This window comes from Thamnophis sirtalis, unplaced genomic scaffold, assembly GCF_051295495.1.
Source record: "Thamnophis sirtalis isolate CommonGarterSnake01/CBP01778 unplaced genomic scaffold, rThaSir2_p1.2 scaffold_2, whole genome shotgun sequence".
NCBI lineage: Eukaryota > Metazoa > Chordata > Lepidosauria > Squamata > Natricidae > Thamnophis > Thamnophis sirtalis.
In genome coordinates this window covers 73,926,406-73,946,393 of record NW_028261382.1, presented here as the reverse complement: position 1 = coordinate 73,946,393, position 19,988 = coordinate 73,926,406, and the positions used below count along the sequence as shown (strand labels likewise).

Here is a 19,988-nt window from a genome sequence, read left to right as displayed (position 1 = left end):
GAGGGTGGCCAATCTCTCTTCTGGCTCTAACTTGAAAGGAGAGGCTCAGCTGGTCTGGGAACGGCTGCAAAAAAGTGACTTCCCTCCACTCTCTCTCCCTCGGCCTGAAAGGATAATCCAGGGACACCGTCAAAGGAAAGAAACAGAAAGGTCATTTCAACCACTCCAAGGCTGCTTTTAAGGCTTCCAGGTGTACAGAAAGAAAACAAATGTCAATGGATTTATATTACATTATGATTAATTATTGTAAGTATGATTTATGATCTATGGCCTATCACTTTGTTGTTGTATGTGTGTACACTTATGCACCAGAGACAAATTCCTTGTGTCTTTATTACCAATAATACAATACAATAGCAGAGTTGGGAGGGACCTTGGAGGTCTTCTAGTCCAACCCCCTGCCTAGGCAGGAAACCCTATACCGTTTCAGACAAATGGCTATCCAACATCTTCCTTAAAGACTTCCAGTGTTGGGGCATTCACAACTTCTGGAGGCAAGTTGTTCCACTGATTAATTGTTCTAACTGTCAGGAAATTTCTCCTCATTCTAAGTTGCTTCTCTCCTTGATTAGTTTCCACCCATTGCTTCTTGTCCTGCTCTCAGATGCTTTGGAGAATAGCTTGACTCCCTCTTCTTTGGGGCAGCCCCTGAGATATTGGAACACTGCTATCATGTCTCCCCTAGTCCTTCTTTTCATTAAACCAGACATACCCAGTTCCTGCAACCGTTCTTCATGTTTTAGCCTCCAGTTCCCTAATCCTCTTTGTTGCTCTCCTCTGCATGCACTCTTTCTAGAGTCTCCACATCTTTTCTACATCGTGGCAACCAAAACTGAATGCAGGATTCAAAGTGTGGCCTTACCAAGGCATTATAAAGTGGTATTAACCCTTCATGTGATCTTGATTCTATCCCTCTGTTGATGCAGCCGAGAACTGTGTTGGCTTTTTTGGCAGCTGCTGCACACGGCTGGCTCCTACTTAAGTGGTTGTCCACTAGGACTCCAAGATCAATAAAGTCTACTCCTTTCCTTTTCTATTCCTATTCCATTCCATTCCTGGGATGCAATAATGTCTCCTGTGTTGGACAAAGGGTTGGACTTGAAGGGCCTCCAATGGTAGCTTCCAGCTTTATCGTTCTATGATCCCCCAACCAGGCAACTTCTGAAATGTTTGCACAAAAACAACCAAGATCGTAGCACAACATCCAGGGATCCATAATAAAGATCAAGCCAACACTGTCAATTTGTAAACTCCCAGCATTTTCCTTGCTGGAGACAAATCTTGAGGAAGAAAAGGTGAAAGAGCTGCACAAGAATTTTCATCCACTGCAGTGCAAACATTGTTTGGAAGCATTCTCATCTTTTGCCATGGAGAATGGATCAAGGAACCAAATTACATGTCCTGCAACAGGCAGGAATATCTGCAGGGCATGACTGAAAAGAGGTTCAATGACACCATTGTGGCCAACATCTTGACTTTTGGGGAGGGGGCTACACCCGGTGTTGCCAAATTGACCTCACCTACCGATGCGGGTGAAGAAGGCGAGTGCAAAAGTTGGCTTGAAAGTCAACATTAAGAGAACTAGGATCATGGCATCCGGCCCTCTCAAATCCTGGCAAATAGATGGGGAAGAAATGAAGGCAGTGACAGATTTTATTTTCCTGGCCTCCAAGATCACTGCAGATGGGGACTGCAGCCAAGAAATTAAAAGAGGCTTGCTCCTGGGGAGGAAATCTATAGCAAATCTAGACAGCAGATTAAAAAGCAGAGACATCACCCTGCCAAGTGTGTATAATAAAGGCTATGGTTTTCCCAGTTGCAATGGATGGCTGTGAAAGTTGGGCCATAAGGAAGGCTGAGCGCCAAAGAATGGAGTCCTTTGAACCCGGGTGCTGGAGAAGACTCCTACAAGTCCCTTGGCCTGCAAGGTGATCCAACCGGTCAGTCCTAGAGGAGATCAACCCTGACTGCTCTTTAGAAGGCCAGTTCCTGAAGAGGAAACTCAAATACTTTGGCCAGAACGAAGGACTCTCTGGAGAAGAGCCCAATGCTGGGAAGGATTGAGGGCAAAAGAAAGGGATGGCAGAGAATGAGGTGGCTGGATGGAGTCACTGAAGCAGTCGGCGTGAGCTTAAATGGATTCCAGGGGATGGTAGAGGACAGGAAGGCCTGGAGGAACATTGTCCATGGGGTCACGATGGGACAGACACAACTTCCCAGCTCACAACAAGTTTATGGAGACCCTGAAGCACAAGACGGATTATAACTTATCACAACAGCTACACAAACCCTGGACCTACAAGGAAGCAGTTCTGCTGCTGATAAACAGGGTCCATTACCACCTTGAAATAGCCAAAGTTAACCCCTTGCGGCATTTACACTGTTTTAAGTCATTGCATTAAAACGTCAAGCAAGGTTTCCGAGATTTTTTCTTCCCAACTGCGGCCTTGTCTGAAACTCACAGCCTTGCTCCATCGCTACCCTGTGCCGAGATACGAGTTTTGAAAACAATGCCTGTGAAATAAAAATGGCAATTGCCGGAGTTCATGCATCGCACCACACCACACGTTTTATAAGCCGCAAATGCTCAGGTTTCATGCAATGCCTAAGCCACAAGTAGAAAGTTTGGAAGGGAGAAAAGATGCTTTTTAAAAAAAATTGCCACACCTAGAAATATCCCCCTGAAATCTGGATATCCCAAAAGAAATTTGCTTCAGGGTTGGCTTTTTTAATTGTATGGTACACCCGGCAAAGCTGCTTGCTATATTTCCCAAAAGGATTTTATCAGGAATATTTCTGAAGGGAAAAAAAGCCCTAAAAAAATAAATATTGCACAAAAAGGATGTTTTTAAATCTTTTAGCCATGATCCACTTGTTCCTCCTTCTACCAAGAAACCCCCCCAATTGTTGTGGGAAAGACACGCTGGCGCTTAAATAGCCTTAATGGCCAACAAAAAAAACCCCATATTCAATATTTACAGTATTTTAATCCTGTTTTTCACCCACCACAACAAAAAGGCTCTTGAAGACACTCTTACAAATCAATTGTAAAGAAATAAGCTTCTTCTGCTCCCAGATGTAACAGCTCAGCGCTATGAAAGAGACGGAGAGGAAAAGAAGGAAGAGATACTTCAGTCGCTCAAGCACCGTACTTGCCCCTGTTACCTGAACCATGGTTTATGTGCAATTAAGCCACAGCAGAGAGCAGTTCTAAGTCAACCTTGGTAACCAGAGGGAACCGAAGAGATGGAGGGAGGCCGAGGCGGCTGATGACTCAACAGGATGATAATCACACCATCTGTTAAATGACCATCTGTCTCCCCCGATGGCATCATCTTTCTCTCTGGCTGCAAACTGATGGACTACCACCACCACCCCCGCTTTTGATAGCCCAACTGGCTAAATTGCAAATCCCTATGGAAATGCAGGCAGCCCTCAACAACTCTATAAAGCCTTAGTCAGACCTCACTTAGAGTACGGCATCCAGTTTTGGTCACCACACTATAAACAAGTTGTTGAGACTCAAGAAAAAGGGAAGAGAGCAACCAGGATGATGAGGAGACTGTAAGTTAAAACATACAATGAACAGTTGCAGGAACTGCCATTCAGACGCTTCGCAATTGACTCGTATTTATGACGGTTGCAGCGTCCCAGGGTCACGTGATACCCTTTTGTGACCTTCTGACAAGCAAAGTCCCGGGGAAGGCAGATTCACTGAACAGCTGTGTTGCTAACTTAACAAACGCAATGATTCACATAACAACCATTGCAAGATTCACAACAAATGTCTCACTCAACAACTGAAATTTGGGGGTCATTGTGGTCGTTAAATCAAGGACTACCTGTAATATACCAAGCCTAGAAGACTACAAAGCTTCAATTCTTATTCATCTGAGCTAAGCTCCCGGAAAAAATACAACCACAAACCATGAACCGTAGTTTGATGATTGTTTGCTTGCGGTGGCTACTAGATTGAAAGCAAAACCCACCTTTCCCCTCGCTCCCTGCTTCCCCACCTGCCCAATTTTTTAACTCTCCTCTCAATGTATTCTCATTGCTTCCTTTTTTGTTGTTTATTGTTCCATTCCTTTGCTACTGTTATGTTTGCACTTTTCAGTCTCCATGTGTATTGTGGTAATCTGCCTACAGCAAGATAAGGGGCAAATACATTTAACAAATAAATAACTTTGAGGCTAGTCCCTTGTGTAAACCTGGGTTATCTAAGGTTTGGATTCTCACTGCAGATAACTGGATGAAAGAAATCAGGAAGTTAAGGACAGATAAGTGTGTCAGGCAAACACAGCCTTAAGATAATGTAGTAGGTCTTAAAACTGAGCTATCCCAGTTACTACTTTTCCTGGTTTCCAGGGATGTCCCACAAAAATGTCAAGACTGTGGCTTCATGCAGGATCCCAGCTGGATCCTGGACTGACAAACAAGCATCTTCCAGTTGCTGCATTAGCCCCAGGATACAAGGAGGCTGGATAGATGGAGATGGAAACAAATCAAAGGAGAGAAGCAACTTAGTACTAAGGAGAAATTTCCTGACAGTGAGAATAATTAACCAGTGGGACGGCTTATCTCCAGAGGTTGTGGGTGCTCCAACACTGTAGTTTTTAAAGAAGAAATTGGACAACCATTTGTCTGAAATGGTATAGGGTTTCCTGCCTGAGCAGGGGGTTGGACTAGATGACCTCCAAGGTCCATTCCAACTCCTATGCTATGCTATTCCTTATTTTATTTTATTCTATTCTATATTCTATCCTATTCCTTACTCTATTCTATATTGTATTCTATTCCTTATTCTATTTTTTATCCTATTCCTTATTCTATTCTGTATGCTATCCTATTCCTTACTCTATTTTCTATTCTATTCCTTATTCTATTCTATTCTATATTCTATTCCTTATTCTATTCTATTTTCTATTCTATTCCTTATTCTATTTTCTATTCTATTCCTTATTCTATTCTATATTCTACCCTATGCCTTACTCTATTTTCTATTCTATTCCTTATTCTACTCTATTCCTTATTCTATTTTCTATTCTATTCCTTACTCTATTTTCTATCCTATTGCTTATTCCATTCTATATTCTATTCCTTAATCTATTCTATTGTTATTCTACTGCTATTCTCTTCAATTAATCAGTGCCTCCAGAGGTTGTGCATGCTCCCAACATTGGAGGCTTTTAAGAAGAGACTGGAGAGTCACTTGTCTGAAATGCTATGTGATCATCTCCTGCTTGAGCAGGGGGCTGGACTAGAGGATCTCCAAGGCCCCTCCCAACTCTGTCATTCTGCCAAGACCTCCGAAAGTCCCTTCCAGCCTCGATTCTCTCCTCCTTACTCTATTCTAGTCTATTTGCCCTAGTGATCCCCCCTCCAATTAAAAAAAACCCCTGACCTAAGCTACCAATTATTGGGGGTTTTGTACCTCTGCCAGATGGGCAGCTCAGGCCAGCCCGGTTCCTCCAACGCCCTGACCCGCAATGGAGGCTGGGGGGGGGAGAGAGACCCCCACCCCAAAATAGGGATCTCCCCTCTCCTCCAAGGAAGAGCCACCTGGCGCTCCACCTGCAAGCCAAACGCCCCAACCGCTCGCTAACGCTCACCGGCGTCTACCTGTTTCAACTGGCAACGCTCCCCGAGACAGACAGCCAATCAGAGGCCGGGATTGACCGCTAGCTAGGAGAGAGCCAATCCCGGCCCAGATGTCCGAGCTTTCTCTCCCGCAAGTGTAGAGAAGAGGCGGGGACCCAGCGGAGTTTCAGCCAATCGACGGCCGCAGTTTGGGGGCGGGGGTGGGGGGAACGCCCTTCGGAAAGTCAAGGCGGGCCACGTGCTCTTGGCCACCTTCGCAGGTGTCGCCTTTGAAGAGCTGTCCGTTCGGGCTGGGCCGCTGGGCCTTGTGGGAAATGGAGTCCCGCCTGAACCACAGACTAGAATAGAATAGAATAGAATAGAAAAGAAAAGAAAAGAAAAGAAAAAAGAATATAGAGTAGAATAGAAAATACAAAATAGAATAAAATAGAAAAGAATACAGAATAGAATAGAATATAGAGTAGAATAGAAAAGAATACAGTAGAATATAATAGAAGACAGAGTAGAATAGAATATAGAGTGGAATAGAAAATACAGAATAGAATAAAATAGAACAGAATATAGGATAGGATAGGATAGGATAGGATAAGATGGTTTAGGGTAGGGTAGAAAATAGAATAGAACAGGATAGGATCGAATACAGAATAGAATAGGACAGGACAGGATAGGAAGGATAGGATGGGGAATAGAATAGAATAGAATAGAATAGAATACAGAGCAGTGTTCCCCTACTAAGTCAATGTTTCTCAAACTTGGTAACTATAAAATGGGGTGGACTTCAACTCCCAGAATTCCTACCTTCAAAGTACTGATGTATCTAACCACACTTGGCCAAATAAAGTATTATGTTCTGTTTTATCCTCATACTGTGGATGAGTGTCCAAAATATCGCACCACTTAATTCCATATTATTTTTAAAATTAGCTTTCATACTTACATCGCTGTTTATTTTACAAACGTTTCATCTGCTAAAAGCTATCATGTTAATATTTCCATGAAGATTTTTGTAACTTTGCATTAATTAAAATGTAATGTGTCTTTACGGGTTGGCATTTTTCATACACAGTTGAAACGGACTAAATTCTCTTTTCCGCAGAGCATAATCCCCACCGCCTATTTATCAGTGACAAACTATTATTGGAAATTGAAAAATGGATGATGATAGCAGCTTTTCCAACTAACAATTTTTATTAAAAGGCATAAGCTTTTGTGAGCTGCAACTCACTTTATCAAAGTCATTCTATGCATCTAATGAAATGAGCTGGAGAAAAGCCTCATGCCTTTTAATAAAACCATTTAGTTGGAAAACCTGCTATCATGCTTCTATTTTTTTAACTGCAGACTAACACAGTTCTCCCACAATGTCTTATTGACTGAATAAATGAATGAATAGATCAAAGACCAGAACAAGTAAAAACCCTCAATAAATATACAATTAAAAATTCTAAAATAAAATAATAAATAACAGGTAAAATCTATGATAAAATCTAGTCTGTCAATTATACATGATCTAACTATACTAAAATCACAATCAGGGCCGGATTTAGATGAAAAGAGGCCCTAGGCTATTCCACTTATGAGGCCCTTTCACCTCCCATTTTTCGTGGCACGACAAAACCGCGGTCCACTAAAGCACGCCCGATTAAAGTGCGTCTCTGACATCATCAGCAGCGCGACAAAAAACACCGTGGAGAAAAAAGGGCGCTTTAAAAAGCGCTTTTACAGCAAGCCGATTCACGTAAAGGTAAGGGTTAGGTTTAGGGTTAGGGTTAGGTTAAGGGTTAGGGTTAGGTTTAGGGTTACGTTAAGTGTTAGGGTTAGGTTTAGGGTTAGGTTAAGGGTTAGCGTTAGGTTTAGCGTTAGGTTTAGGGTTAGGTTAAGGGTTAGGTTTAGGGTTAGGTTTAGGGTTAAGTTTTGGGGGGTTAGGTTTAGGTTTACGCATTAATTTTACCTTTACCTCTCACAGCGTGCTTTTTTCGTCGCACTGTGATGACGTCAGGTACGCGGTTTCGTCGAGCGCGCTTTAGTTGACCGCAGTTTTGTGGTGGAACCCCATTTTTAAGTTTGAAAATTGCATGAGACACAATAAAATACATAATTACTGTGATATATATCAATATATATCAATATATATAGTTGGCCTCCCGACGGAGGGCGGCTCTACTCTGTGGCAAAGGCAGCGAGGCCAGCCGCCTCCCTTCCTGCGCTCAGCTGCCCGGCTCGGCCCCCTCACCCTCACCTGCCTGGCCGCTGGTGGGCTCTGTGTCGACAGGGCGGCTACTGGGAGCGGCCGCGCCTCTCGCCCAACCACCGGAGCCGGGAACGTGGGTGGGCTCCCCAACTGCCGCGGCGCTGGATTGATCTTAACCAATACATTTTTATGTTTGTTTATTAGTCATGCGTAGAATTTCTCCTTATTTTCGGTTCAGTGTTTTAGTGTTCAGTTTTTAGAATAGCGTAATTTTAATTTTGCTAACAATTTGAATGTAGGCCCCTCTTGATCTTGAGGCCCTAGGCTGAAGCATAGTTAGCCTATAGGAAAATCCGGCCCTGATCACAATCCATAAACTGTGTGGACCGTAGTCAGTTTAATACTAAAAGGGGAAAGGAATAAGCAGTGAAAAGAACCTGTGACATTTGTTGTATAAAATAGCTATGGTGTCAGGGGTGAAATCAACTTACCTTTGCCACTGGTTCGCAAATGTGAACTTATGTGCCATCTCCGTGCATGCACAGGACCTTCTGCACAGGGGTGGGTTCCGGCTTCTGTTACTGCCGGTTCGCTCAGGGGTGCGCTGTGGGCACACACGCACTTGATGCATGCTACGCCATGATGCGTGCTATGCCATGATGCACAGTAGTAAAAAAAATGGTTCTGCGCATGCACAGAAGCAAAAAACAAGATGGTTGTGCCTATGGCACCGCCAATAGAACCGGTTTGGGTGGGTGTCTCGTCAAGTTACTACCTACTCATTTGAACTGGTAGGAACCCACCTTTGCTGCTGTGCATGCGCAGAGCATCAAAAACAGGACCTGATGATGTCCAGGCAGGTAGACGGAGCCTCCTGCCGCCACCCCTACTAGTTCACTGGAACTGGATAAAACCAGCTGAATAGCACCATTGTATGATGGGTTTGACACGTGTTTCCGATGAACCCCCAGTGTTGCTGCACAGAATCGAGCCCCCTGCGCAGTAATTTTGACTATCCGTTCTTGAGCAGCCACTGGAGATAAGCAGTATTGGAAATGTCTTGTTGGATATTTGTATTCCATTGCTACTGATCAGCAATAGATTTAGCTTCTTTTACAAAGTTGTGGGCAACTATAGCATTTCTGCCAGGATGACATGAAATAATCAGTGACGTGCGGTGAGGGTTACTGTTGGTGAGGCAAGAGCGTAGCAGTGGCGAGAAGCAACATCCCTGCCGCTGTGTCCGACAGCCGTCTCGCATTTATGGCGGACATAAATGCAAGCCGCCTGTCAGACACAGCGGTGGGGGTGTTGCTTCTCATCGCTGCCGTGCTCTGCCGCCTCGCCCCCCCACCTCCTCCGTCCCCGCTGACTTTCCAAAAGGACATTCCAAAAGTATGCCGCCGAGGAGCAACAGAGCCGGGATCATTGCCACTCAGGTGGCCCCCACCGCCAGCAGCTTGGGTGTCCCGGCTCCATCCAAGCTGCTTGTCGTTGTGCTCCCCTGCCTTGCCCCCCTGCCTCCTCCGACGAACAATCCTGCTCTCCCGGCCTGCAGCTAGCCCAGCACCAAGCAGGGAGGACAAGGAGGAGGAGGAGAAAAGCGGTGAGTCCTTGTGCCGGCCGGCCGGCAAGGCAGGGAGCAGGTCAGGCGGTGTTGTGACTCAGCAGATGTCTGCTGTGAGTCTTTTCGGGATACAAGATTCATTATGCAGCTGGGGCTGGTTAGAGGCAAGTTTGGAGATAAAAGGACGGATGCTGCCACGCCCTAGTCGCAGAAGTCATACGTTCCTTCATACGTTCCTTCGTGGGTTTCTTGGTTCGTACAACATTGCTTGTTACACTTGGATAAGTGCTTTGGTGTTTCATGTAAACCCGATTCGTGGAGACTTTGGAAGAAGTGCATTGCTTGTAAAAGTGTTTTGTATTCTGTTATCTGCTTGAAAGAGACTGTATTTCTGTTAATTTTGGGCTCAAAGCCAGTTTGAACTGAGAACTGATAAAGAAAAGTTCTTTTAAGTTTGCCTGTCTTGCCGTTTGTTAAGAGCCGTGAAGGGAGGACAGAACAGGCGGGGGGTGGGTGGGCTGGCTGGCTGGCTGGCTGGGGAGGGGGCCACCTGAGCGGCCATGATCCCCCCTCCCCAGCAAGCCAGCCCACCCACCCCCCACCTGACCTGCTCCCCGCCTGGCCGGCTGGCCGGCACAAAAACTCACCGCCCTCCTCCTCCTCCTCCTCCTCCTCCTCCTTCTCCTCCTCCTCCTCTCCTCCCCGCTCGGTGTTGGGCTGGCTGCAGGCCAGGGCAGCAGGATTGTTCGTCGGAGGAGGCAAGGCGGTGGAGCGCGACGGCAAGCAGCTTGGATGGAGCCGGGACACCCAAGCTGCTGGTGGTGGGAGCCACCTGAGCGGCAATGATCCCCCCTCCCTAGCCAGCCAGCCCACCCATCCCCCGCCTGACCTGCTCCCCACCTGGCCGGCCGGCCAGCACAGGGACTCACTGCTCTCCTCCTCCTCCTCCTCCCCCTCCTCCTCCTCCTCCCCGCTCGGTGCTGGGCTGGCTGCAGGCCAGGGCAGCGGGAATGTCGGCGCTTGGTGGCTCCCGCGATGCAAAGTGCCCAGCGGGCACTTTGCATCGTGGGAGCAGCCAAGACCCAGGTCTGCCCAGTAGAAAATGCCGGGCAGAGAAGAAATTGCTGCTGAAGAACCTCTCCAGAAGCACTCTCGATGGAAACTGCTAGACTGCACAGTTACTCAAGTGCCCTTGCACAGGCATGATTCACTGCTCCCAGATCAGGAGGCAGGAGAATCAGTGTCTCCTTTGCATACATTTTTTTTTTGCTTTTTAACCCTTTCTTAACTTTTAAAAGGCAAAAAATTCCTTATGCGTAGGAGGCCCCGAGTTCTCTGGCCTCCTCCTTTAGTTAACACTGAGAGCAGACACCAAGCCACTGTGACTTGAAATCTGGTAGCAACTATCCTGGCTTTAATTATTTTTAAAAAATTATTTAAAATTCTTTCCTTTCCCTCAGGAGACTGGTGAGGCCCCGCCTCCCCTGCCTCTAGTGACTGCACGTCCCTGGCAATAATCCATCCATACATTGAGTATCTTTAAAAGTGTGAATTTCTTTAAAAATGCAGGGTCTTAATCATTTTTAATTTATAGAATTGTTAAGATTCTATCCTTATTTTATTTTATAGAATATAAGATTTAGTTATTAAACTGCAATTATATTTTTTAACCTACGAAATCATTGACTTTATTAAGGGGAAGGGAGAGATCACATAAAATCATATCTGTTTTTATGGTTTGCAGTACCCTGAAGTTAGTAAATATTGGCAAGACAAAATCAAACCATATTTAAGATAAAAATCAGAATAAGCGGACAATAGCAGACAAATATTGTCAGGAAAAGAATTAGTGATAAGGAGTACAAACTATATGATAATTAAAAAGACAATTTCTTTGACGAAACTGCTGTCTTATACAAATCCTCCCCACTCCAAAGAAGCACATTAGAAATCGATTTGTTCAATCGCTATGACTGCCCATCTCAATCAATAATCATGTACAATAAAGAAATTTGGTTCTCTTACCCAAATCAGCCACTTTGTTCCTAATGACATGTATAGAGAGAGAAAAAGATATGTAACCACAGCTGTTTGCTTGAAAAGTTTTGCCTTCTCCTCTAAGGGACCAGAATTAAATAAACCTCCAAAGTTCAGTTTTGGAACTTTTGGGACTTCCAGTATGGAAGAAAATGTAAAGTTGACAAGATGTACCAGAGCATCTAAGTTTGGCCCAAAGCATCCTTGTGAGTAGTCACTGTCATATGATTAACAATTAGCTGAATGATCATTCTAGAATGAAAAGGAGCAACTATGACAGTGCATTAGAATATTCTTTATTGGAGTATTCTTTACTGGCCAAGTGTGATTGGACACACAAGAAGTTGTCTCCGGGTGCCTAAGCTCATACAAATAACAAAGTGATAAATCATAAGATGAAAACAAGTGATACCCTTCTCATAAAATAGCAATAGGAAAAGGTAATAGGAAAGATGAGAAGGATAATAGCAATACAGCCCTACTACATGGGTAAATATCTTTAGGCATAAGACAGTGCTGTGGGAATTAGGTATTTAGTAGAGTGATGGCATGGGGAAAAAACTGACTTTGTGTCTAGTTTTTTGGCATGCAGTGCCCTATAGTGGCATCCTGAGGGGTGAAGTTGAAATCGTTTATATTCAGGATGTGAGGGGCCTGTAGATATTTTCTCAGTCTTCTTTCTGGCTCGTGTAGCATACATGTCCTCACTGGAAGGCAGATTGGTTTTCTTTTTCTGCAATCCTAACTATCAGTTGAAGTCTGTACCTGCCCTGTTTGGTTGCTGTGCCAAACCAGTTATGGAAGTAGAAATGGCAGACTCAATAATTCTTCTGTAGAGCTGTATTAACTCCTTGGGTAGTCTGAGCTTTCGAAGAGATATGCAATTGCTGGGAGAAGACCTGAGAAATAGACTTTCATCTTCGTTGGTCTGTGGAAGGAGCGATAGAGGATGGCAGAATCAGGGGTGGGGACTTGGCGTCTTAACAACCAGCGCTCTCCCTTCTCCCCTCTCGATCTGTTCCAGCCATCCTCAGACTTTGGACCCCCAGACTTTGGACCTTCTCAGAACTTTAGGAGAGGGGGAAGACAAGACATTCCCCTGCACACTATCTACATATCCCCTATGGACCGTTATTGGTGATTGTTTTGAACTACATCTTGATCTGGAGGGTGTGAGACTGCGAAGTTGCTGCTTGTTAACATCAGGCGTTTACGCCTTGTTCCCCTCCAGCTACAACCACCTTACACAACACGGACTTTTGGACCTTTGGCCTTGCGTGTCTTTCTGGGACTTAGAGGAAGGGAGAGGAGCGGAACAGCTCTCCCTCCTTCTTCCATACCACCGTTTATCTTAAACCGCACTAGCGCAGTGCTCCGCAAATTTTTTGCGGGAGGTGGGAGTGGGAGGCACCGTTCTTTGGTGGTTCTCCTCCCACCTCTCGGACAGGTCGCAGTTGGTGTTGGTCGGAGGGCAGAGGTCGACCCCTTGGCCCCTCAATTATGGGGTGCCACAGGGTTCGGTCCTGTCCCCCCTCCTATTTAACATCTACATGAAGCCGCTGGGTGAGATCATGCGCCGGCACGGGATTAAATACCATTACGCAATTGTATCTGTCCGCCCCGTGCCAACTCAGTGAAGTGGTAGAAGTGATGTGCCAGTGCCTGGAGGCTGTCAGGGTCTGTATGGGAACGAACAAGCTTGCATTCAATCCCGACAAGACTGAGTGGCTATTGATGTTTCCTCCCAAAGATTGGCTAACTATTCCATCTCTCAGTCTGCGGGGTGAAATTATACGCCCCTCAGAGAGGGTTCGCAATTTGGGGGTCCTCCTTGATCCATAGCTGTCTTTAGAACACTGTTTGTCGGCTGTGACCAGGGGGACCTTTGCCTAGGTTCGCCTGGTGCACCAATTGCCACCCTACCTGGACTGGGAGGACCTTCAGATAGTCACTCATGCCCTCGTGACCTCAAGACTGGATTACTGTAATGCGCTCTACATGGGGCTGCCCTTGAAGAGTGTTCGAAGACTTCAGTTAGTCCAGAATGCAGCCGCGCAAGCGATTGTGGGTGCACCTAGGTACACCCTAGGTACCTAGGCCTTCTCTGTTGCAGCTCTGGCCCTCTGGAATGAGCTCCCCGTGGAGATCCGGACCCTTACGACCCTCCCAGCCTTCCGTAAAGCTACTAAGTCCTGGCTGCTCCGGCAGGCCGGGGGCTGTTGAAGTATCCAGCCCCACGATAACTATGAATGTTGTTGTATTTTAAATTGTTGTTTGTCTTATTTATCCACTTTCCCCTTTTTATTGTAAGCCGCCCGGAGTCCTCCGGGAGTGGGCTGCATACAAGACTAATAAACTCAACTAAACTCAACTTGTTATATTAAATACTAAAGGACAGGAGAAATGAGACCAAGATCTTTGTGACCAGATACAGATTGATCGTGTGAAATATTGTTCTAAGACAAAGCATTTTAGAAGATCAGCCTTCTCCACATCGTTGGTTCTCACAGGGAAATCCTCACACAGTTCAGTTTCACTTCCCCCCCCCAGCCTTCATCATCCCTTCCAGCTTCCCCCCATGGTTTATGGCAAACTGGCACTGAGGTGGCAGCTGGCTGGCCTATATCATTTCAGACAAGTGGCTGTCCAGTCTCTTCTTGAAACCCTCCAGTGATGGAGCACCCACAACTGCTGAAGGCAACTTCTGTTCCACTGATTTTCACATTGGGAATTTGAAAGACAAATTCCTTGTGTCCAATCACACTTGGCCAATAAAGAATTCAATTCAATTCAACTAATTATTCTACTCTACTCATTATTCTATTTTATTCTATTCTACTCATTATTCTATTTTATTCTATTCTACTCATTATTCTATTTTATTCTATTCTACTCATTATTCTATTCATTATTCTATTCTATTCCTATTCTACTCATTATTCTATTCTACTCATTCTATTACTTTACTCTATTCTACTCCACTATTCTATTCATTATTCTATTCTATTTATTATTCTATTTTATTCTATTCATTATTCTATTCTATTTTATTCTATTCTACTCATTATTCTATTCTATTCATTGTTCTACTCTACTCATTAGTAGACTATTTTATTCTATTCTACTCCACTATTCTATTCATTATTCTATTTTATTCTATTCTACTCATTATTCTATTCACTTTTATTACAAAGCAATTTATTTTTCTCCTTCAGCTAAGTCCTGTTCCATTTTCTGAGACAACCTGGAGAAATGTTTGCAATTTTGCGGGTGACATTACAAGGGAACCTCAGCAGAAAACAAGGGCAGGTGAAGGAAAACTGAGAATAACCTGGGAGGAGGGGGGGGCGAATTCTGGGAGTTGAAGTCCACACGTCATAAAGTTGCCAAGGTTGGAGACCCCTGCTCCAGAGGGGAGTCTAGAGGGAGCAGGCAGTGCCAACCCTTCGCCCAATTAACGGGCACCCAAATTCCCCACGTTTCAAACTTTCCTGCCTTTTCCCTCATAAGGGAACCAGGGCAAAGCCCGATGGGCGGGCCCACGTCGACCGCGCCTTCCGTGCGCGGCGCACCGGAAAAAGCTAGGCGGCCATCTTGGTTCAGAACTGAGGAGGAGACGCACGTGACCGGAACTTTCTGCCCGCCAAGGAGGAAGTGGTGTCTCTGAGGCGGCCGCAGCTCGAAGGGTGGCTATGGCGTCAAGGTTACTGCGGGTCTCTGGAACCTGGCGGGCTCTCCGGGTGGTGCCGGCTGCCCTGGGAAAAGGGCCGGGGGCCCTGGCGGCGGGCTCTCGCGATGCCAGCTCTGGAGGTCAGCTTTTCTCCGGGGGGGGGAACGTCCTCCCTCCCAAGCAAAGACTACCCTGCCCATCATCCCCCACCCGGGATGGAGGGAAGTGACTGCTTGAAGCCGAGGGGGGTGGGGAGTGTAAGTGCTTCAGGTTGGGTAAAAGGGTGTTGCTGAGACGCCTTTCGTAAATGAAAGCAAACCAAAAATTATCTGAGTTTCTCTCTGTGTGCATATATACATACGTGGGTATATATGTGTGTTTGTGTGTGTGGGTATATGTACACACAGATAAACGCAAACTAATAATTTTTCCGTGGGTTTTAGTATGTGTGTGCATATATACATATGTATGTGCATATATGTGTGTATATATATATATATACACAGATAAACGCAGACTAATAATTTTTGCCTTGGTTTTAGTGTGTGTGTATCTACATATGTATGTATGTGTGTTTACACATATATGGGGTGATGTGTCTTTTTGTCACAGGACTGTAACTATACTAAAAATGATCACAAGAGTGTGTGTATGTATGTATACACACACACACACTGTTTCCCAGCCTCACTGTTCTGCAATAGATGGGCTTTTAGGTTTGACTAGTGATTCTCTGATATTTATTTGATGTATTATTATTGATATATTCTTTTGGTTTTTTCATTGTTTATTTCATTGTCCTAACATTTTACTTCTGTTTACAGTCTGCGCCCCCTCCCCCAGGAGTCCCGTGGGGAGATAGGCAGCAAATATATTTAACAAAGAAATATAAGACAAATCAATTTGTATATATAAGAATAAAATGAATGTATAGCTATCCAGCTACTATGGAGCCAATCAACAGAAATTGTGGGAACACTGAAAAAAAAGTATTCATAGCCAGATCGATTTTATATGGGTTGTGTAGATTTTTTATTTTTTATTTAGCCTTGTGGTTAGATTAATGGGGACACAGTCTAGAAGTAGTTGCTGTTTTCTGGACAAGCAAATGTTTCAAATGCTACCGAAGAATATTGGGCCTTATTTTTTTAACCACAGGGGGAATTTCTGACCAGAAGAGGAATCTTTCAGATGATCTAATATTGTCCTTCTCTACCCCAGGTATGGCTACTGATGAAGAACAGGCCACAGGAATGGAGCGGAAAGTTTTGGATACTATAAAGAAAGGAGTGGTGAGCAAAACAGATCCAACATTTCTTTGAACAATGATACTTTAATGTGCTGACCATAAGAAACCTTCCATCCTTTCTTGGAGGGGCAGCATTTGAGCTACCTCATTCGTCATCACTTATCTTCCAGACTCAATTAAAAGGGTCAGTTACAGAGCCTGCCCAAAATAATATATCCTCCACCATAGCCCTATAGATTGCAGAGGTGGCAAATTTGATTTCGTTGAAGGTGGCATTGGAGTTGTGTTTGACCTCGGAAGGCCAGGGGGGTGGTGGTGTTGCCAACTCAACATCACTTGTGTTGGGGTCACCTGTGGTGGCCAAATGCTAAGGCAGGACTTCCCTCAGACCCTCCCTCCCTCTCATTATTATCTTCCCTTCTTTCCTCCTTTTTCCTTCCTTGCTCTCTTCCCATCTTTTTCTTTCTTTTCCCTCGTTCTCCTTTCCTGTCCCTTCTTTTATGCTTAAATGCAAAAGGGGAAACATTTCTCCTTTTGTTTTGTTTTTAGTTTGTTTGGCTAGCCCTCTCCCAGTGAAAATGGAGCTCAGGGTGGCCACCTGCATTTTTGCTGGTGGAGGCACCATGGGTTGTTCCTTTTCTGTTTCCAGGCCAGCCCTATGGAACAGATCTAAGCATCCGGTGGGCCGGATCCGGTCCACGGGCCTTGAGTTTAATACCCCTGCTGTAGATGGAGACAGATGATTTTGTCAAACGATCAAAGAAGCTTTTAACTTTTCTCTTTCTCTCTTTGCTGTTTGTAGGATCCTTATGGAGTATTTCCATCCAAACCATACGGGGGAACAAAAGACGACCCCCACCTTGTCCCCTCCTTGACAAACGTGAGGCTCGTGGGCTGTATCTGTAAGTGGCATCTCCTACAGTTGTTCTGACCCGGGCTCCCTTAAAAAAGCATGCATTTATTTATTTATTTATTTATTTATAGGGTTTGTATGCCGCCCACTCTCGAGAGACTCAGGGCGGCTTACAGATAAAAAGGAAGGGGGAACATACAAAAATTAAAAAACAACATTAAAATTCCACAACATTCATAGCTTAGGATGGGGCTGGAAAGATCAACAGCCCCAGGCCTGCCGGAACAGCCAGGTCTTGGTCACTTTGCGGAAGCCCGGAAGGGTAGTAAGGGTCCGGATCTCCGCGGGAAGATCGTTGCATAGGGCCGGAGCAGCTACAGAGAAGGCCCTCCCCCGGGGAGTCGCCATCCAACATTGACTGGCAGATGGAATCCGGAGGAGGCCTAGTCTGTGGGATCTTATGGGTCTCTGGGAGGTAAATGGCAGGAGGCGGTCTCTCAGGTAGAAGCAGTCTTGGTCCCGGCAAAACCCCTTTTATTTACATGTCTGTGAGTTCCTTTCATTCAGAGTCAGCAAGGCTTGGCAAACAGTCTTTCCGAGGAATGTTTATCCACACGCACCTTATCTCGTTTGGAGAGCTGCCAGATAACTAGTTTCCAAACGCAGGGCAAGGCAAAACTTGGCAGTGTCTTTTACGCACCAACAGAATTTTCCACTCTTGATATGACCGAAGGAACAAATTGTTTCCTACACAAGTCCCCTCCCCATTTGCTTTTTTGTTTCCTATGGGAGGGGCCAATCACCTCCAAACGAGTTTCACTCATTTATTTTTGCAACTGTATACATTTTCTAACCAAAATTCCCAAGGGTTCAGAGGATTGCCTTTTTGTTTTTTTAAACTTGAGCAGTTAGGTTTGCTTATTTAATGAATTTATTTGCTGCCCATGTAGCAAATGACTCTGAGCAGTAGCCTAGAGGTGGAGCTCTTGCCTGACAATCAGGAGGCTGAGAGTTCGATCCTAGGTAGAGGCAGGTATTTCTCTAGGCATATTGAGATTATATCTGATGAATATCACTCTCCCATTGGCAACAGGGAAGGGCATCCAGCCAGTAAATCGCTCCATTCAGTTGCCCAGACTCCACCTTGCAAGGGATTATGGGGTCATTAAAAGACGATGATAGCAAATGACTCTGAACGGCGTTTGTTTGGGTAGCATGTAATGTACATTTTTCTAATGCTTCTATGGCATTTTCACAATCTCATTTCTGCCCTTTTTCTAGGTGAGGAAGATGCCACGGAGACGTACTACATTTGGCTTCACAAAGATAAAATGGAGCGCTGCCCTTCATGTGGGGCCCATTTCAAACTGGTTCCCTGTGAGTTGCCCTGAGTGGTTGCCAAACCCGAATTCTTAGTTTTAGGGCGACACGGGCGTGAGCCAGAAATCTTGAATTAAGTTATGCGGTCCTGTATTTCCTACAGCTTAATAAAAGTCTTTTGATCTGTTGTGTAAAACACATCTTTGGCATCCTGGGCTGGTTTTTAAAAATTGCATTGAAATTAAAAGAGCTTTGACTAAGGGGGGAAATAAGGACATTTGCTATTTCAAGGCAAAAAAGCTGAATCGTTTCCCTGAAATTTTCTTCTGGAATTATGTGTACACATGGACAGAAATGCCATGGCTAATGTGGGATCTTTGTCTCAGTGGAACTCCGATTGGACACTGTGTCCCTGCCAAACTAATTGCCAATTAAGTCTTTGGCAGCGGTTCAGGGAAGATAAAGGTGGGTGTTTATCAGCCTTATCCCGAAGGACTTTGGCTGCCTACTGTAGGACTCTTTACAACTATTTGGGACTCATTACGGGCTGTGAATTGTTGAAATAAAAAAGGGGCTTTGGACCTAATTGTGTGCTTTTTATTGTTATCGGGAAGCCTAGGTCAGAACAGTGACAAGTCCCAGAAAGGTCTACAGTTTTTTATTTGTTGTCACATTTAAGGCATGTTACGCGACTTAAAAGCCATCCATGAAAAATAGTGTGGACCATTCAAAACTTTTTAAATGAGATTCCTTTGAGAAGCAGGAAAGTTCACGTGGGCACAATTCTGGCACTTGGCAACAGGATCGCATTTATAATTGTGTAGCATCCTGCAGTAATTGCGATTTGTGAGCCTTTTTTTTTGCAGATTTCTCTCCCCCCCCCCCAAAAAAAACAGCTATTGGGGAAGCTGTAAAATCAGGCTCACGTGAAGCCCAGAATGACAGAAAATGAAAATTATTGCCCCAATTGTGCTTGTTAAGTGAAGGACCACTTGCAATTTAATGCTGTTCTAATCCAAAGTCACATCCAGGGGAATGGGGTGCACAAGTAACCCTAAGTCCTATTAGCATTGGGAACAACTGCTATACCGAAGGTGGTTTCTTAGTGGCATTTTTCATCATGTTGGGGCTAGAGGCTTGCAGAAATTCTTAGTTCAGGGGTACCCTGGTAAAGGGCTGGTAGCCAGATCTCTGGGGCTGTTGCTATCAAATTTTTGTCCATGTGCTGCATGAACCCCAAATTTCCTTTGGCCAATTAACTCCTGCCAGCAACCAGAGGCATTCAAGGAGAATGAAAGCAGCACCCTAAATTCCTTGAGTATTAGGATTGCAGATCCAAAGGCGCAGTGGTTAGAATGCAGTACTGCAGGCTACTTCTGCTAGCTGCCCTTTGCCTGCAATTTGGCAGTTTGAATCTTGTTAGACTCAAGGTTGACTCAGCCTTCTATCCTTCCGAGATAGGTCAAAGGAGGACCCAGATTGTTGGGGGCAAGAGGCTGA

General features: G+C 44.9%; 1 protein-coding gene across 1 annotated transcript; it reads left to right on the top strand.

Moving 5' to 3' along the window:
* Nucleotides 1–15,020: 15,020 nt before the first annotated feature.
* Nucleotides 15,021–18,688, top strand: COX5B (cytochrome c oxidase subunit 5B). Its single transcript, XM_087706108.1, has 4 exons — nt 15,021–15,206; nt 16,288–16,358; nt 17,118–17,217; nt 18,450–18,688. The coding sequence occupies exons 1-4, from the start codon at nt 15,089–15,091 to the stop codon at nt 18,557–18,559; spliced, it is 399 nt and encodes a 132-aa protein (XP_087562234.1). The 5' UTR covers nt 15,021–15,088; the 3' UTR covers nt 18,560–18,688.
* The last annotated feature ends 1,300 nt before the right edge of the window (nt 18,689–19,988 follow it).